Source organism: Rousettus aegyptiacus, unplaced genomic scaffold (genome assembly GCF_014176215.1).
Source record: "Rousettus aegyptiacus isolate mRouAeg1 unplaced genomic scaffold, mRouAeg1.p scaffold_m13_p_3, whole genome shotgun sequence".
NCBI lineage: Eukaryota > Metazoa > Chordata > Mammalia > Chiroptera > Pteropodidae > Rousettus > Rousettus aegyptiacus.
The window spans coordinates 82,429,596-82,448,516 of NW_023416306.1; the positions used below are offsets into that span (position 1 = coordinate 82,429,596).

An 18,921-nucleotide genomic window follows, 5' to 3' on the forward strand; every position below is an offset into this window, starting at 1 on the left:
GGTGGTGGGGATCTCTGGCAAAACGTCTCTTAGCTTAGTTACTGCCCCTGGAATATCATGTGGCCTCTCTGGGCCTCTGTTTTTTCTGGATGTGAGGGTGAGTAGAGCAGGGGTCTCTGAGGTCTCCTCCAGCCCTAAGATCTGGCCTTAGCTCAGGCTCTGTCTTTGTAGCTAACTTAACTGCTCTATTTAACTAATGATCTCTACCTCATTGTCTAAGATAGCTGCTTGAGATCCAGCCATCACAACTGCATTTCAACTAACCGGAAGGAAGAAAAGGATAAAGAAAAACACCTCTCTTTTAAAAAAACACCTCTCTTTGGAAGTTAGGCTAACCACTTTATTTTCTATCTCATCGGCCAATACTTAGTCTCAGGGCTGCATCTAGCTTCAGAGGAGGCTAGGGAATGTACGATACTAGGCTGTGGACAGAATCCATTTCACGCAGCTCAGTAATGACTTCACAGCTCCTTATTCACAGCAGGCTTCAACACAGCCTCATGATGTTTTCCTTTTGCTTACTAGATAGATTTTAAATATACATTTACATAAATAAACATTTCAAAATAATTTACACATTATACAGCAACTTGCATTATTGGTTATTGCTGCTTGGCGCTATGTCTTGGAGGTTCTACCATGCCAGTCCACAAGGAAGTACCTCCTTTGTGAAAGCTGAGTAGTACCTTACCGGACTGATGTATCAGAGCTTACTGACGGGTATTGGACTTGGTTACAAACAACGTTGGGCATCTTCTCTGCATATAAATGCAAGTGTTCCTTGAGGATAGATTCCTAAAAATGGACCAAAGTTTAATTCTCTTTGTATGGTGGGTTTAACCCTTTCTGTCTAAAACCCTTCTCATAGGGAAAATAGTTGGTCAGGTCAGAGCCAGGGGACCCCTTCCAATCTGGCTTGGGCTGGTCCCTCTCCCCTTCTCTCCCACTGAGTAGGCATAGCCCTGACATTATCCCTGCTTCTGTGCCCACTATTTTGGAGGCTTCACCATCGTTGGAAGCCAATCACATCAGAAAGTCTGTGCTCCTTGGGCTGCCCTGCCTTTTAGTGACTGTACTCCCTTTCTCCTGAGAGGAGGAAGAAGACCCCTCCCCAAGTGTCATCCTGGGAATTTAGGGCCCCACCTTTATCCCTTCTCGTCCCTTCCTGCCTGCCCCAGCATCATGTTTTAGCATCGTCTGAGCCCTTTTCCCTTTCCCAGTCCTGTTTATACCCTTCTAGGAAGGGGATGGGAGAGCGTGATGTGCCTAAGACCATCGTCTGCTCAGCGATGGGGATCAGGGGTCTGTCTTTGCAGCCTTGGGGGCTGCAGGAGTTGCTTGGGGTATACGACTACCCCAGAACCCCAGCCTTCTTCTAGGGGAAAGACTGAGCTATGAGTTGAGGAGAAATCTCTCTGAATGGGCCTTTTGGCTCTCCCCTTGGAATGGATCATACCTGAAATATGAGCCTCAAAGCCCCAAGAAAATGTGACAAATTTCCGTCTTCTCCTGAGCAGGGCCCTCAGCTCAGCTGGGCAGCGGCAGGAATGCTGATCAAGTTATTAAAAGCTTAGCTGGTGATTCCCCTCCAGCTTGGTGCAATTCATCAGGCAATCTGCCCCGCCCCCCAGTGATGGATGGTGACAAATGAGGGAAGGTAGGGGGTTCCGGAGCCCATCCAGGGCCACAGCTGGGGAGCTCAACCATCAAAGCCCTGAGCAGGCTTCTCCACCGAGGTGACTCTGAGGGCCAAAGAGATCAAGTTTCGGGCAAATGGTTTGGGGGGTGGAGACGCTCCTTCAGAGACAAGCTGTCCTGTGTGTGGTATGGGGCCCCAGCCCTGCTGTAGGCCTGAGCTGGAGAAGTGGGGGTGGGGTGGGCTTCTCTGATTCTGAATCGCAGGCAGGAGGCCTGGGGGCTGGAGGAGGGGCCTGGCCTGAGCTGGTGGGAAGGAGGGAGCTGCCTTTCTGGGAGGAGATCAAACACCTTTGAAAGCAGGTGCTGAGGACGTTGCTCAGGGCCAAGTGCTGAAACTGCACAACCAGCCAGCCCTCTGGGATCCCAGCCAGAGCCCGTGTTGGCGCTTAGAGGAGGAGGCTCTAGTTGTTGGGGAGCACCCTGTCTGCCTGGAGGGACAGGACTTCCCAGGGTGATCAATAAGGAGAGGAAGAGATACAGAAGGGAGAGGCCAAGAGAACGCCTGGTGGAGGTGGGCCAGGTAGGACTGAAACAGGTGGGGGAGCAGGGAGATGGCGTGCTGTGGGGAACAGAGCACCAACAAAGCCTTGGAGGCAGGAAGGGGGCAGGAATGGTAGGGCTGAGCTATTCTGAGGGATGAGGTTGGAGACCTGGAGATGGCAATACTGGGGGATACTAGGGAGCTAGTGTGAACTCCGAAAGGCAAGAAGAGTCATGTCTGAATAGGATCAGCTTGTGAGCAAGAGATTGATGGAGAACCCTGTCCTATGGGAACAAGGAGAGAGCGCTCAGGGGACCTGCCCAGCAGTCAGTGTCCTCAGTGAGGAAGGAGGGCAGCACAAAGCCTGCGTGTCAAGGCCAGACTGGTGGCACCACCCCAGGGAGGACGTGCTGGGAAGGGAGAATCCAGGGTTCTTATAGCTGAGGGAATTGTCATGGCTTTTGGGCTAGTCCTCCTCTGAAGACAGGAAAACTTCTGTAGCTTCCTGACACCAGTCTCTTCTTGATTGCCTCCCCCCTCTATGAGGGGCTCACTACTCTGTGAAGTAGGAAAACTATCTTTGTCTTGAGCTGAAATCTGTCTCCCCGGCTTCCCTCCTCTGAGTCAGTTCTAGCCTAGTCCTCTGGGCGGGGAAGAACAGCCTGCTTTCTGGGAACAGTCAGCTACCCTCCTCCTCCTCATCAGTATCCACACTCATACCAGAGCAGTCTGGCCTAAGTCCCTTATTTTCTGATGATGCCATTGGTGAGGGAGCAGGAGAGTTCTAGAAATGGCACATCACATGATGTTTCTGATACTCCTACATGGCAAAGGAGGTAAGGGGTACAGAGCTGTCCACACTCTCCCCTCATGACCTTTACAGCCAACAACACTGCCTTCCAGGCACTGAGTGGGTTCAGGCTGGGTCCGGAGCCAGGGTTAGGCACATGTGTGTACCAAGGGCATTTCCATAAGCGTATGAGTGCACTGTGTAGATGAGTACAGACCCCTAGCTCTCTGGCCTGCATGGGGTGGAACCCGTTTATCCATGGGCTCACAGCAGGGACAGGCTGCACAAGCAGGCACAGGGGCTATCCCCCCACTCCTGCACCAGAGCCCCCCTTCGAGATTCTCTGTTGTGCTGACGGCACTCAAGGTGTTTCTGAGGCCCTGAGGCTTTACTGAGGTTTGGGTGGTATAAAACTTTTGAGGGATGCAGTTGAACTTAGAGAGCCAAGGGCTGGGATGGGAGGATGGTGACCAATGGGGGTCTCTGGGTTTCTGTAACTGCTCACCATGGTTTCAACTATCTTGCCCGATTTGCCAGAGTTTGAGGGTCCTTGGAATGCAGCTGTGTTCCTGAGGTATTTTAGATGTCCTGGTGTGTTCATGAAGTTCTGGGGTGATATTGAGGTGATATTGAGGTTCTGGGGTTCTTGCTGTGTCATTAAAATTCTGGGGCTATTGCTGAGATTCTTGAGATGCTTTGGGGGTCCATGGGGAATAATTGGGGGTGTTTCTGAGTCCTGGGTCTGCTGCTGACCTTATGCATTCATTCTGGTCCACTCCTTTTAAGCTTAACACTTTGCCCTTTGAGAATTCTGGTAACCACAGGCCGAGGAAGGCACACACGCACGTGGGCCTCTGTTTCTGGATGCAAAAATTCCCCAGATTTAATCAACTTGAAGAAAAACAGGGGGAGGAAGGAAGCCCAGTCCCAAGGCCTTCTTGGGCCAGTTCCAGCCAGAGGGGCAGGGCAGACTGCCTTTGTCTGCTCAGAGCCCGGATGCTTTTTGCTAGCCCCCTCCCGCAGTGAGCAGGGGTAAGCTACTCTAATCTGCACCCAGCAGAGAGAACCTTGCTGGCCTGGGCTGCTCCTTGGATATGGCATCAGCCTCATCTGCATGGGCTCTCGAAGGCCACAGCTGGAAAGCCCTGCCCCCTGCCCTGCTCCCTCCTTGCCTCTCAGACTCCCCTTCTTTGCTCTCCGAAGACACACTCATTCCAGCTACTGTTGCTGACTAACCCTGTCTGATCTTAAAGCTCTACTCCAGGATTCCTCCAGGAGGAAGCCTTCAAGACTGCCCAAACCATCCCCTCACTCCTCCTCCCCACTCCTCTCCTCTGAGCTTCTGCAGTCTGTCTCTCAAGTACCTCCACTCTCTGGCTCTTCCTCTCCTGGTGGCAGGTGCTGGTCTCCTACTCTTTCAAGTGTGCGTCCACCTGTAAAGCCAACTCCAGAGGGCAGGTCCTGGACTCTGCCCCCAGGCCTTGGGAGAAATTCTTCAGGAGAACCTCATTACCCTTTCTCCTCGCATTACTTTTCCTTGCCATCTTGCAGTCCCAACACCTCAGAGCTAACCCTCCCATTTTGCAGATGAAAGTTCCAAGCTATTCTAGCTCCAAGCTGAGGAGATACTTTGGAATCAAGAAGTGGGGTCCCCCTCCCAGCCTGAGCTACGCTGCCACCCAGTATCCACGGATCTCCAATCTAGCTTGTCTTCGCGCACCTGGAAGAGTGGATAGGGGAACAGGGGCCAGGAATCTGGGTGCAAGGCGATGGGATATGCCCGGATAGTCACAGATGCTCTCTGTGGCTTTAACCTTGCTACAACCTCATATGCCGTCTCCACATTCTGGGACCATTAAGTTATTGAGGGCAGGGAGTGGGGGCCTCGGGGGAGAGGAGAGTTCACAATAAAAGAGTCTCTTGGCTGGATGACCCATCCCTCCTGGGTCAGAGGCAGGGCTGAGTCCTGGAGAGATGAAGGGACTTACTCAGGGTCACAGGGCCAGCCCAGGGCTAAACCAGGGTAGGCTGCCTCCCCAACCAGGGTATTTTCCACTGCCATATAAAAACCCTGCTGTTGCTCCCTGGACCTTCACCTTTCTGTTCCCAGCCCAGTCCTGACCCTGACCATGGTGCTGGGCAAAAGACTGCTCCCTGGCCCCTGTGCCCACACCTAGGAGTTGGACGAAGGTCACCATTTTCTCACTTCTGCTGAGGGCCTCTCTGAGCATGGCCTCTGCATCACCCCACTGAGGAGGGTGGGGATATCATGGGCCCTGCACTATCTCTGGGGGGAGGGGCGGTCCCCCTGGAAGTACCTTTGGGGGCAGAGCAGGGTTTGGCTCAGGGAGGGGTGCTGTGGGGAAGGGACTGTGCCTCATCTTGCCTGGGGCCCCTGAGGCTGTTGGAGGCTCCTGCAGGCAGCCCTATTGCCTTTCCTCAGTGCCCATTTGGGTATCTTCCTCCCTTCCTTCAGGCCTCTGCTCAGATATCATCTCCTTAGCAAGGCTTTTCCTGACCTAAAAAAGCCAATTCTTGTCTTCCTCTCTTTTCTTATCCTGCTTTATTTTCCCTCTCAGCATTCATGACACATTTTGTCTCCCTCCTCCCCCCACCACACATTAGGTTCCCTGAGGTACAGGACTTTATCTTGCTTGTTGCTATATTCTCAACATGTAGAACCTTGGCTGGCACACAGTTGGTATGCAATTGACATTTGTTGAGTGAATGAATGAATAAGTGAATGAGCGCATTAACCAGGCTGGGAGGTAGATTCAGGCTCCCTTCAGGGAAGGAAGTAGTTTCTGACAGAGAGATGTCCCACCATGAACATCTCTGCCTTGTAGAGGAAGTAAGCTTCCTGTCACAGACTAGACGCTAATTTTTAGAGGTATCATGAGGCGGATTTAAAATCAAAAAGGAGGTGGTTGTTCCCTAAGCTACCTGTCTGAGGCCTATGAACAGTGAAGGGGATGTCAGGCTCTAGAAAGCCCAACTGGATAAACCAGGGCACAACAGTAGCATGCACAGGATAGGCCCATGGAGGAGTGATGGTCTTCTGAAAGAGCATGGCTTTGCCAAATCCAGGTATTAAGTCCCTCTGACCCAAGCACTGTGTATCAGCGGAACGGGGGAGGTGGAGGAGAAGAGGCAGAACTATGTCCTCAGGAGCTCACAGCCAGGCCTGGGAGGCAGGATTCACCCCAAATCCCTGGGATTAGACAGGCGGTATGGGCTCCTGCACTGCATCAAATAAAGTTCAGGTTCAGCTCTGAGTCAGCAGACACTGACATTCTGTGGGTTGGGGAGGGATGGTCAGAGCCCTCTTCCTGGAAGAGGGGCCATTTGGGAAGAAGGGGGAGGAGCCAAAGCCCTCATCCTGAAACGCTTTGTGGGCCTGCTTATGGAATGTGGATGGGAAGCCTTTAAGATTTCAAGCCCTGTCCCCTCTGAGCTTTTTCCCATGCTGCTTCCTCGTTGAGATCATGCTTCTCCACACTCCTCCTCCTACCCTTAACCCCCACCCTCTGCTCAGCTGATGTTTTCCTGCTCTCAGATCTTCACTCAAAGTTACTTTCATCAGGATTCCTCCCATTCTTTCAGACCAAATTCAGGCTCCTGTGGTACACATGTTAGGGTACTCTGCCTTCTCTTTATTCAGACACTTGAGGTCATTTACCTACTTGTCTGTGTCCCCTAAACTGTACGCGCTCACGTCCCAGGGCCCAGAACAATGCTGACACTTAGTAGGTGTTCAATGAACTTATGTTAAAAGAATAAGTGGATGAATATCTTTTTTAAAACTCTGTTGAATGGATGCCTAAGCTAGGTAGGGCCATGGCCCAGGCCCACTATGGGTTACTGGAAGAATGGACCTTCAAAGATTCAGGGGTCCTGATCCCCAACCAGGGGCAGGGGCTTGAGAACTGTTCTCTGCCTTCCTGTGCATCTGGTCTCATGCCCCTACTCCCCAACCAGGCTTTAACAGGAAGGGGAGGGAAATGGGCTGGGAGGCAGCTGCTTAGGGGAAGGAATATGGAGAGGAACCCCAGCCCTTACCAAGGCTTTGCCTTACTCATCCTTACCTTCACCAGATACCCTGGAAGGAGCAAAAAGCAGGAAGGTTTCTTCTTGCCTACACGTGGGTCTAGTTCCTGTTTAAAGGACTAATTTGTGCCTTGTGGGGGTGAGGTATCTTCTTGTGAAATCAAGTGGGAGAAACAAAAAGGTTTACCAGTCAGACCCATGTTGCCTCCTTCATGGAAACCCAGGAGAAGAAATAGTCAGGCTCCCTTCCTGTCTTTGCCTAGCCCAGCCCCAGCTCTCTCCTTGGGTTGCAGAATGCCAGAATGTCAGACTAGAGCGAGGACGAGGCACTGCAGATGTGGTGGGCAAAGGTGTGGTAACTTTGGGGCAGGTGCTGAAGGCACGTACTTGTGCCAGTCAGCGCAGGGCCAGGTGCCAGTGGAGCTGGGGCCTCCTCCCCCAAGGAGGGGGCTCTGTCAGGACCATGGTGTGTTCCCACCACTGAGATCCAAAGGGGTGACCTCCAGGGAGCCTGAACAAAGAGGGGGATTGGGCTGAAGGGGCTGGGAGTCCAGCTGGGAGGGTCCGGCAGACTAGCCGAGACTGCCACTGCCACGAAGCCAGCACACCCTTTCATCTCTGCAGCTCCTTCCTCCCTGGCCCTTCCTTGAGAATGTGTTTGTGGGTCTCTCTGAGTGGGTTTGGGAAGGGGGAAGGAAGGGGGGGTCTTCTGTGGGCAGCTTGGATTGGACAAACTTTCTTTGAAAATGGTCCTTTGAGCAAAAGCCTGCTGGTGGTCAGACAGTTAGACAGACAGGTGATCCAGCAAGAGCCCAAGGACCCCATGGGAGCAGTATCCACAAAGAGACAGCTACCTCCTGCAGCACCGGGTGGGGACGTGACAAGTCCTTCCCCTCTTCCCCCTCCCCTTCCCCTTGCCAGCTGGACCAGGCCCTCACTCCCAGACACACTTTTCCCAGAGAGCTAAAAGAAAGAAAGTAACCTTTAGGATTAAAGAGAAACGTTTCTTTGTTTGGGTTTCTTTCTTTTTTTTTCTTCTAAGCTTCTTTTCACATCTGTAGTGGCTTTTTTTTTTCATTTTGTCTGGGAGTCAAAGGAGAAGGGCCGGAGAATGTCCGAGGCAGCCGGGAACCAGACCTCCTCAGGGGACACAGACGACTATTCCTATGGCAGCTGGTACATCGACGAGCCTCAAGGTGGCGAGGAGCTCCAGCACGAGGGGTAAGTGGAAGCCCTGGCTCTGGGGTGTAACAGAGGTAACTGATGGGGACACGGAGAAGACCCTGGGCTCTGCCACTGGTTCGCGGTGTGCCCTTGGCAATTCGCAACCTCTCTGGGCTTCAGAGTCCTTATAGGTTACATGAGACCACCAGCCCTTGCCCAGGTGGTCACCTTAAAAGCACCTGTGTGGTGAGTTTAAACTATAGATTCCCGGGCCCTATCCTTGGAATGGGCAACTCTGGCATGTAGCCAAGATGCAGAGTACTGGGCGAGTGGTTGAGAGAAGTCAGTCCTGCCTTCAAGGGGTTACTGGTCCCTGTGGTGACCATCTGGGGTGTGGTGTTAGCAAGTGTCAGGTTCTCTGGGCAATGCGGGGGGCAGGGGGAGGCAGAGAACCAAGTAAGAAAGCCTGGTGAGGGAGTCTTTGAGGAAACAGACCGCCCCTGTTGTCTTTGGCCTGCCGGCTGCAGGGTCTCTATGAAGATGAGGAGGTCTTGTTCCCTCTAGCAGCAGTGCTCTGGCGAGCCCTAGAAGGGAGGCGGCCTCAGCCCGGCCCAGTGTGCCCTGTGGACTCAGGCTACAGCTGCTTTTTCCAGACTGTTTCTATCTTTCTTTCATCTGGGCACCCTGGAGAGGGAGCTGGGCCTCCCTGTGCCGCCACATGCTGCCAAGGACACCTCGCTCTGAGGGCCCCAGAGCCCAGTTCTCCCCTCATTGCTTCTATCCCTGGCCCCATCCCCCACCTCCCTGCTCTGCGTGAGAGTTGGGGGAACTGGTAAGGTGAGGTTGAGGAGTTGCTGAGCCAGATGTGTGCACATCTGTTCTTCATCAACAAGAAACCGGAGAAGGAGAAATGCTTGCATACCTCCCTAGGGGCTGGGGCTGGGGCCAAGCCAGACTTGGGTCACCCAGCAGGGACAGAGGCCCCACCTAGGCCTGGGGGAAAGAATTGTTTGCAAGACTTCAGGCTCTGACCACCTGGAAGCAGCCTTATTGTCATTAAGGGTGTGCCCCTTCTCCCCATCCCTGGCTGCCCCCTCCCCCAACCTGTGTAGGGGGCAGGAGGAACAGCAGAGGGAGGAGGGGCTCAGGAGACCCTTGAGGTCACAGACCCTGACCTAGGTTAAGGCCTTAATCAGAAACTGTCCTTGGGGACCTCGGGGTCTGGTCATTGACTGGGGCCAGGTGCCTACAGCCAGCTCTGTAGCTGGGGTATTTATATATGGCCCTAGAATAAAGTTGGGTATGTGTCAGGGACTGGGTGTGAAGAGTACTGCCTCTAATGTGGGTGGCATATAGAATTTGCAGCTCCCTTCTTCCACTGCAGGGAAGAATGAAGAGTTTGTTTAAACCTACTTACTTAGCCAAACCAAGCAGAGGCTGCCTCCTCCCCACCACCCCCTCAAAGGTGGGAGCAGGAAGCAGGGAGCCCAGGTGAATCCCATGGAGGTGAACTTGGACTCACCTCGCCCTATGTGAGTCAGATACCCCAGGGAGACTGGGCACCAAAGCTGTGAGGAGCCATGACAGTGGTCCTCCTCTGTGCCTTAGTGTGCCCAGCATGCTTGAGACTTGGGGTGGGTGGCCCTGGTGACAATGGCTGGGATGGATTCAGTCTCCTGTGCCCCTGTGGTGCCAGGACCTGTTTGTAAAGACTGGGGGTTGAGTCTGACAGGGATGGGATATGTCATCTGGGGTCTGTTGTGGGGATGGGTTCGATCGGCATAAGCTGAGCTGGTCCTTTTCTCCCTCAGAGGCCTCTCTGGCCAGTTATGTGCCCAGCTTAACATGTGCCCATGTGCTTTCCGTTCATCATCAATTCTGAGCATCCTAGCCAGGGCCTGAGGACACAAATATGCCTGTGGCAGCTGTCCACGATGTCACTTACTTCCCCCCACTTTAAAGGGCCGCTTGGAAGGTGAAATTAGACACTCACCCCATGGCCTTTCCTCTTACCATATGAGGCCCATGCCAGGGTCGTCTGCAGCCCTTTCTTCTGTGTGTAGGGGAGGTCAGGAAGCAGGGTTCCAGGCCACCCAGGATGTCACGCCGCCAGACCTCCACCCCAGACAGTCAGCCCTTCCTTCTTACCCACAGAGATGTGCTCTTGCCCCGGCCTCTGGATGGGGCCCTTTGCAGGCCCCCGTTCAGAGCTGAATTCTGGAAACAGTTGTCTGGCCCTTTGTCTCAGTGTCCTCAGCACACTGCTATTTGGCCTCTGTCCCTGAGCATCCAAGACCAAGCCTTAGCTCCTTGGGCTACATTTGACTCTGGTGTTCAACCCTTGTCTTGGAATAAGGCCCAGAACCCTACAGTCATTCCGGAAACTCCCCTCCCTTCTGCTCCTCCACATCAAGGCATGTACATTCTTCCTCCTGAATACCTCTGAGATGCGGCCTGCCATTTTCCACTCCCTGGTGACTATTTATGCTAAACCATTCAAAAATGCTATATTCAACTATTTTTAATTTACGGAAATGGCAATTTCATATGGTTCAACTCAATATCTTCTTTTACATACTCCTTACTTCACACCTCCCAGTCAGACACAGGCGCTGGAGCCAGACAACCTCAGTTCGAATCCTGGCCCTGCTGCTTACTAGCTGTGTGATTTGGGCAAGATACTTAGTCTCTCTGAGCCTTGGCTTCTTGCCAAGGGGGAAACTAATAGCACACGCCTTGGGTAATAACTGAGTTAATACATGGAACCAAGAGTGTCTAGCACTTAGTCAATGCTTAGTAAGTACTGGTTACTGCTGTTATTATTACTCAAATTTAGCCACAGATGTCTCCTAAAATCCCAAACACTGCCCTGCTCGGACACCCTCGGTGCCTCCCACGCCTGCTATAACCTGCTCTAGGCACACCCTCTGGGTTAAAATCAAGTCGAAAGTCATTTCTGGCCCCAGCCACACAACCTCCTGCTTGTCATTCCCCTTGCTCTTCCCTCTTCGCGGAGCTCCTTTTCCCCTTCTTTGCCTGAAGAGATGCTTTCATCATCTTTAAAACTTAAAACAAATGACACTGCCTCTGATTCCTTCCCTCAAGGCTCTCTCCCTCCCCGGCATCCTTTACCATCTGTGAGGATCAAGCTCCCCACCCTGTCTGAGGTGGTATTCTTTGTGTCCATGCCATCCTGCCCATTCCACAGCACAAAACATGGGTCTGTGAGCCAACCGCCAAATATGAGGGTCCATGAGCCTTAGCCAAACTGAACTAAAGGGTAGATGGGGACTCCAGATGCTATAGAATGGGCCAGAGTTTCCCCTAGTCAGGGCTCTGGAGAGGATTCGTTGGGGTGGCGGTGCTTCTGGTTTGCCGTGAGTGAAAAAATGGTCAGGCCACTTCAGGGACAGTTTGCTGAGCTACTGGCCTGAGGGACAGGGTTGAGCAGGACCTAGTCAGATAAGGAGATGTATGCTGAGAGGGCCTAGAGAGGTGATTTTGAGCTCTTGGGTCTAAGAGGGGCCCTGCTTTGCCCAAACCCCACCCCACATGCTAGAGTAAGAGCCCTCAAATTTGGAAGTGAAGTGAGTGAGGCCTGAGCTCAGATGGCGGGAACCTGAACCCCTACATAACACCTACTCTACCCATGAGCACAATTCTACTTTGAGAAGAGGCTAGCTCTGCCTTGGCCAAGAAGTTGGACAAACCAGACTTTTTCTGTTCCTCTATCCCAAGGACAAGCCCAGGTGACCAGGTTCTTCTCCACTTCTCACTCTCTTCTCACTCCCGAGAAAAAGCAGGCTCCCAGGAAACTGAGCTATCCCAGAAGAGTCCTAGTGCTCTGAGCTCACCCAGAGCTCAGAGCAGACGAGGCCTTGGGAGTCCTCTTTTTCACATAGCAGGAGGGTGCCCAGGAGGGTGGGTGAGCCTCCTAGGCAGGGAAGGCCGAGCTGTAGCACAGGGCTTCCTCTGATGCTTCACCCCACCAGACATCGCTGGCCTTGCTCTCACTGGTGTCCTCCCTCTGGCACTCCCAGGCTCCACCTGGGCAAACCCAGAAGACTCTCTCCCCTCCAGGGACCCAGTCCTGTCTGCTCCCCCACATCCTGGTCCAGCTCTGAGCTCAGGACTCCTACCCCTTTCTCTGCCACATGACCCAGCCAGGAAAGTTGAAGCCTTCACTGTGCTCATTGATCTCTTTATCTGTACCATGGGCCTACCTCTGTGCTCAGCTATGGTGAGAGCAGGACCTCTACAAGGCCAGAGGAAGCCTTTGTGGTAACTAGAAAGAGGGACCCCCATTTAGATGTACGCAGCTCAGTAGGTGCAGAGCTCGATGAGGAGTGTGTCTTGGACTTCAGCAGGTTGTACAGTGTGCAACCTGCTCAGCTTTACATGAAAGGGAAATGGGAAAAGAAGAGACGTAAGTCCTGGAAGACCAAGGAAGATCATTCCAGTCAGACACAGATACCAGTGAGTGGAGGGCAAATCATAGGGCCAAACACTCGTTTGACCCAGACAGTATGCTCGGCCACAGTTCTGAGGAGAGCTCTGTGAGGCCTGGAGCAGTCAGGGAGGTTTCATGAAGGAAGGAGGGATGAAGTGGATCTTGAAGGATCAGAAGGTTCTGGGTGAGAAAGAGAGAAGTTCAGGCCAAGTTGGCCCACTCTGTTTTTTCTGTCTCTTTCCCTGAGAGTTCCCTGTTTCCTTGGGTCCTGGAACCTCAGAGCTTGGCAGGGGACCAAAATACCATAGAGGCACAAGAGCCCCAGAATAACCCTGAGAAGATGGAATTGGGCAGACTTGTACATAGGAGAGATCAGAAGGTTGACAGAGGTAGAGCTCCAATGTAGACAGCCTGGAACCCCAGACCTGGCTGTACACCCAGGGGTTCTTTACCCAGGCCTGACCTTCACTCACTCTGCAGGGCAGTACCCTCCTGCCATCCCAGTGTGTCACCCGGCCTCCTCCACGCCTGCCTGGCTGTGCTGTCGGTGAGTTGAACCTGAGTCCAGACTGACTTGCAATCTGCTGCCAGTCTGGGCAGGGGGACTTGTGTTCCCTGGTAGGGCAGGTACGGGGGGCCCCTGGGAGCCCAAAATATGGGAGGGGGTTCTCCCAGTATAGGAACTCAAACCAGGATGTAGGCCAACCCAACATTTCAGACATTTGTCACCACATGGCCAGTCCCAAAGATGCCCCATGAGTGTGCACCGGGGAATAGGGGGCTTCCTGGTTACTGAGGCCGAGCCCTCAGACTCAGCTCCTCAGGAACCACCTGGACTCCCCAACCCTCCCTCCCTCTGCTGTGCTCTCTTTTCAGATCCTTGTGTTGCTGCTGCTGGCCATGCTGGTGAGGCGCCGCCAGCTTTGGCCCCGCTGTGGGCACGGCAGGCCCGGGCTGCCCAGGTTGGTGCTATAACCTGGGCACCCCAACTCAGGGGATGCATCTGACAGGGCCATTCCTGGGGGTGGTGATTTGTTAGATACCTAGAAGCCAGTTCTGGCCTCAGTGAAACCCCTCCTCTCTCAGCTTTGGGGCTTTCCCCATCCCCACCCAGATCTCCAGGTTTAGTCAGGACCCCCAGAGGGAGGGAGAGGGACCCACTTAGGTCTACCTGCTCCTGTTTTAAACCCCAAGGAACCACAAGCCCAATAGGGCCCAGCTCCAGGACACATCTCATCAGGTGGCCCACAGTCTGGACCGGCCATGGCCACCTGACACCATTGTGACCTTCATTTCCCCTGAGGGTTTCACCTAGACCCTGATGCTAAAGGCAGAATTCTGAGGGACTTTCTCCCCCATCTCCTCAGTCCTGCAACCTTGGAGCCTGAGACAGGAATGACCCAGAGGAGATGAGACTGGGCAGGCTTGTGTGGGAAAGACCGAAGGGTTGGGCCATGGTGGGTGGGACCCAAGTTAGATGTCCTTGCACCCCAGGCTTAGGCTGCACACCAAGGTGGGTTCTACATGCTGGCTTTTGGGGAACTAGCCTGGGGTTTCTACCCTGCCTGAGGAAGGGCTTGGGGGAGAGCGAAGCAAGATGGAGCTGTCGGGACACAAGGGCAAGCTGGTCTGCCCTAAGCCCAGAGGGATGACGCCTGGGACAGCTGTGTCCGCTGTTTGCCCTCTGCCCTAAGGACACACCCAGGCCAGGGTGGCGGCCCTTGTGCAAGGATGTTGTGACTCTCTGAGCTCTCTGATGTTCTGCCAGCCCAGACAGACCAATTTGCGTGGAGGCTGCTGTTTCCTGGAGCATCCAGGGTGGGTGGAGGGAGATGTGTTCAGGCTTGTTCGTGTGTGTGTGTGTGTGTGTGTGTATGTGTGTGTGTGTGTGTGTGTGTATGTGTTGGGGTATGTTCCCAAGTCACTCTGCCACAGGGCTTGGCACATAGAAGGCAATCCATAAATATCTGTGAAATGAATGGATGAAGGGCCTCCATTTCCTTGTTTGGAAAGTGGAACTGACTCATCTTCCCTGGTTTATGGAATATGGCATGACGTCATGGCCGTGCGGGGCCTGAGCAGCTCCCTTCTGTCCTGTCCCTGTTTCCTCTTGCTGCACCAGCCCTGTGGATTTCTCAGCTGGTGATGGCCCTCGGACCGTGCCTGCGGCTATCTTCATGGTTCTCTTCAGCTCCCTGTGTCTGCTGCTCCCTGCTGAGGCCCCACTGCCCTTCCTGACCCTGGCCTCATCACCCAGCGGAGGTACCCAGTGCAGCTGAGGCCTGGGCCTGGATTGATGGGATGGGGTTGGGGTGGAAATCTGAAGCATTGGGGCAGAGCTCTTCTGTAGGGAGCTAAGGAGTTCATGGGCTTACCCTCCCTTTTGTCCCTTAATACCTGATCCCTCCCCTTTGTTCTTCCCAGTCTTTGGGTCAATACTGCCCTTTCTGCTTCCTCTGTTCTTGTGTAAACTCTACCCCCAGGAGGAAGGGAACTGTCATTCATGGGCACAGGCTGAGTCCCCCAGACAGCCCTCCCTACCCCCATGGGAATGAAGGAAGGTGAGAGTGTAACAGGGAGAGGTCCTGGAGAACTGAATTGTGCTCACAGAGGTGATAGTAACAAGGATAGCTGCCATCGAGAGGAGCCGCTGTCCTGTTACATGACCTACTTAGACCATCCAATCCCCAAAGCGACTCTACAAATTATGGATATTAGCCCTACTTTACAGTGGAAGATGCTGAGGGTCAGAGAAGGAGATAACGTGGTAGCTTGATATATTGAGTACTAACCTAGGTACCATGGTAAAGATTGTACATGTACCTTCTCATTCTGTCTTTGATAATTTAGTGCTATTATTTCCATTTCACAAATGGGGAAATTGAGACTCCAAGAGGTAACTAGCCCAAGATCACAGAGCCGATACTAGTCAGGGCATGGATTTGAACACAGGGCCCTCGCCCACTGAACCAGCCAAGGGGCTTGGAAGACAGAGACAGGAAAGGGGCCTGAGTGTTCTTGCCCCTCCATCATTTTCTCTCTGCCCATCTTGCCTTTCAGGGCCCTGGAAGATGCTGGCACTTCTCTATTACCCTGCCCTCTACTATTCCCTGGCCGCCTGTGCCACAGTCAGGCATGGAGCCTCACACCTGCTTGGCAGCGTACTGTCCTGGGCTCACTTTGGGGTCCAGGTCTGGCAGAGGGCAGAGTGTCCTCAGGTACCCAAGGTAACCACAAACTCATGATGGCCTGTTCATATGCTGGGCTTTTCTGTTGCCTTCCACTGTACACGGGATTCCAATCCTTTTCCACGTGGCCCCTCTATGAAACAAGAAAGCTCTCAGGGGCTTCCAGTTTGGAGAGGGTAGGGATGGAGCAGGGGCAGAGGCAGAGGAAAAGGAAGCAGAAGCCTGAAATCTCCCCATTGTTGATTCCCTAGCCTTCATTGGTCAGGCTGGAGTAGAACTAAAGACAGATGAAGGATGGCAAACACTGAGTCTAGAGATGGTCTTAGAGGGCAAAAATGAGAATTCTAGAACCTCACCTAGTTCACTGGCTGCTGGTTGGGGGTATGAAGCTGGGAGTATAGGCCTCAGAGCCAGACAACCCAAGTTTGAGTTCAGCTTCATTCATTCATTCACTTATCCATCCACCTATCCATTCACTCAACAAAGCTATTTGAAGCACGCAGTCTGTACCAGGGACATTCTCATGCACTGGAATACAGCTGTGAACAAGGCAGACGAGGTCCCTGGCATCCCAGAGCTGCCATTCCAGAAGGAGAGGCACAATAAACAACCAAACAAACAAATGTGCAAAACGATACCGGTTGGTGCTAAGTTCTTTGAGGAAACCATATCACCTTCCTGAGATTCAGTTTACCACCTGTTAATGGAGATGATATCACCAATCCCTTGGGTTAGAGGTAAGATAAACTGGCTTCTCTGAGAGCAAGGAGTTGATTGGTCTTTTTTACTACCCAGAACCTAGCACATACTAAGCTCTCAATTAAAATGTATTGCATAACAAATAAATGAATGTATAAGGGTTCCAACCCCAAGACTTCAGGGATGAAGACCTCAATGCCAGGAGATAGGGCATGTACTTCTCCGATGCCCAGGTTGCAAATTGTCTAATTTTCAGGGTCCCGTGTTCAAAGTGCCAGGAACATAGGAACAGAAAGTGGGTATCCCTGTTTCAGGCCCATTGCAGCCTCTGGGTGGGGAAGAGGTGGTTATATAATCTCCTCCTTTTGGTTCCTCTAAGGACCATGGGAGTCCAGGGGCTGGCGGGGGCTGAGGGACAGGCACCTCTGCTGGTTCCAAGAAAGAGAAGTGGGAATGGTTGTCCTTAATGGCCCAGGTTGGGGTAGGGGTGGGAAGGGAAATGGACACTAGGTTTTGTTTGGAGGAGGAAGGCAGAAGGTTGGTATGTCTATCCGATGTTTGTCTGTCTATCCAGATCTATAAGTACTACTCCCTGCTGGCCTCCCTGCCTCTCCTTTTGGGCCTCGGATTCCTGAGCCTTTGGTATCCAGTGCAGCTGCTGAGAAGCTTCGGTTATAGGACAGGAATGGGCTCTGAGGTAAAGGGGCCGGGCTGGGCTCCCTTTGTCTGTTGGTCCCCTATACATTGGTCATGCTTTTTGGAGGTCCCAGCACATAGCAGGTACTCAGAAAAGGTTTCCAAATCCCCAAGTGACTGGTTAGTCCTCCCTCCCCAGGCAACGGATAGGGCAGGCCCTTGGCTGGCACCCAGGATACCCCAAGCACTGAGCTGTGTGCGCAGAGGGGACTCAACAAAGAAGTGGGCTCTGGTTCTGAACCACTGGGGATTCAGCTGGAGACATGAGATAAGCCAGGAGGCTTGTGCCTGATAGGTGCTTTGCAGAAGCTGACATGATCCAGGAAGTACTCAGGGCAAAATTATGTTATGAATCATCTCTTGGATGGATGATGTCAGATAAAGGGGAGGGCTTCCTGGAGGAGGCAAACTTGAGCAGGGGCCTGAAGGACAGAGAGGATCTGGAATGGGGAAAAAATAAGGAAAAGGTGCTACAGGCACAGATAAGAGCACGAGTAAAGGAGCAGGGATGGGTCGCACCTGTTTTGTTCATGCCTGAGATGCAGCGTCTGGCTGGTGTTTGCACATAATAGACACTCAGCAAATATTTCTGAAGTTTGGATAGCTGGATGGGTACATGAGGTTGAGAGAGAAGTCTTACGAGATATGACAATCTTATTAAGACGCCTTCTGAGCACTCCAAGTGCCAGGTCCTGGGCTACGGACTGTGGACTCAGAGCTGACTGACTGTGTCTGACCTCCAGGAGCTCCCATTGTGCTGGGGGAGATGGATGCAGCAGCATAAATTTACAGCAATGTGAAAAGTGCAACAGGGGCTCATCCAAGTGCCATTGGAGTGTGGGTGGTAGAAGGGTCAAGTACTCTTCCTAGTGAGAGAGGAGGAAGAGGAAATCTGCTCCACAGAGGCCCTTGAGAAAGGTTGAGGACACAGATGCAAAGGGCTAGTTACTCTTAAGCTGCGACAAGTGAAGGAAAGGCTTGAAGGGTGGCATCTAGGACAGATAGCAGGTAGGTAGTGGTGCCAGTTGCTGACATATGGAATGCTGGATGCGAGCAGGTATGAGGGGTGATGTACAGTTGTGAGTGTGTGGCATTTAGGGATCTGATGGGCAGCTGGACCATGGGCCTGGAGTTCAGGAGAGGGGCTGGGACTGAAGTCCAAGAAGGAGTGAGGTTCCCAAGTGGGGATGAAGGGTGAAGAGAGAATAGGCTGAGTGGGCTCAGGTTCTCCAGGGACCACCCTGGGTCCCCACGGGCCCACCTGACTCTGGGTTTGGCTCTCATATAGTAGCAGAAGGGTTCTGAGTATTTGTCGCCACTGCCTCCTGATCCTCTGGGGAAGCCTGTTGTTCCCTCATTTTTACAGCTGTTCATCAGAGCGGAGCAGCAACCCAGGATGCACAATGCACCGGGCACTTCTCTGTCTCAGGAATCCCTTTCCCTCCTCTTCTAGGCATCTTCTCTGCCTCCCCCCATTGCATGCCTTTCCTTTGAGAAGTCTTGGGGAAAATAAAATCCTTTTTGTCCCCTAGTCAAAGAGGTTTAAGCCTCAAAAGACACAGTCAAGCTTTGAGCTGATCCACACCTGCCCTGGAGCCTATGGCAATAGGTGGCCTATATTCTCCTAACGATGGGGACAGAAGCTCACCCCTTCTTTCCATGTGCCTCTGCCATTTGGCTGTCAGATTAAGGCCTGGAATGTGGCTTA

General features: G+C 52.9%; 1 protein-coding gene across 5 annotated transcripts in view; it reads left to right on the forward strand.

The window, feature by feature from the left end:
• Nucleotides 1-1,719: 1,719 nt before the first annotated feature.
• Nucleotides 1,720-18,921, forward strand: part of STRA6 (signaling receptor and transporter of retinol STRA6) — a 28,713-nt gene continuing 11,511 nt past the window's right edge. Inside the window, exons 1-7 of one of the 5 annotated variants that reach the window (XM_036217806.1) lie at nt 1,720-1,736; nt 8,107-8,237; nt 13,111-13,177; nt 13,507-13,592; nt 14,753-14,892; nt 15,691-15,857; nt 17,092-17,214. In XM_036217806.1, coding sequence (XP_036073699.1) covers nt 8,128-8,237; nt 13,111-13,177; nt 13,507-13,592; nt 14,753-14,892; nt 15,691-15,857; nt 17,092-17,214 — 693 coding nt within the window. In that variant the 5' untranslated portion in view covers nt 1,720-1,736; nt 8,107-8,127. Of the gene's footprint in view, nt 1,737-1,989; nt 2,219-8,077; nt 8,238-13,110; nt 13,178-13,506; nt 13,593-14,752; nt 14,893-15,690; nt 15,858-17,091; nt 17,215-18,921 lie in introns of those variants that run through there. The other 4 variants (XM_016124992.2, XM_036217805.1, XM_016124993.2 and 1 more) reach the window with 4 other exon arrangements.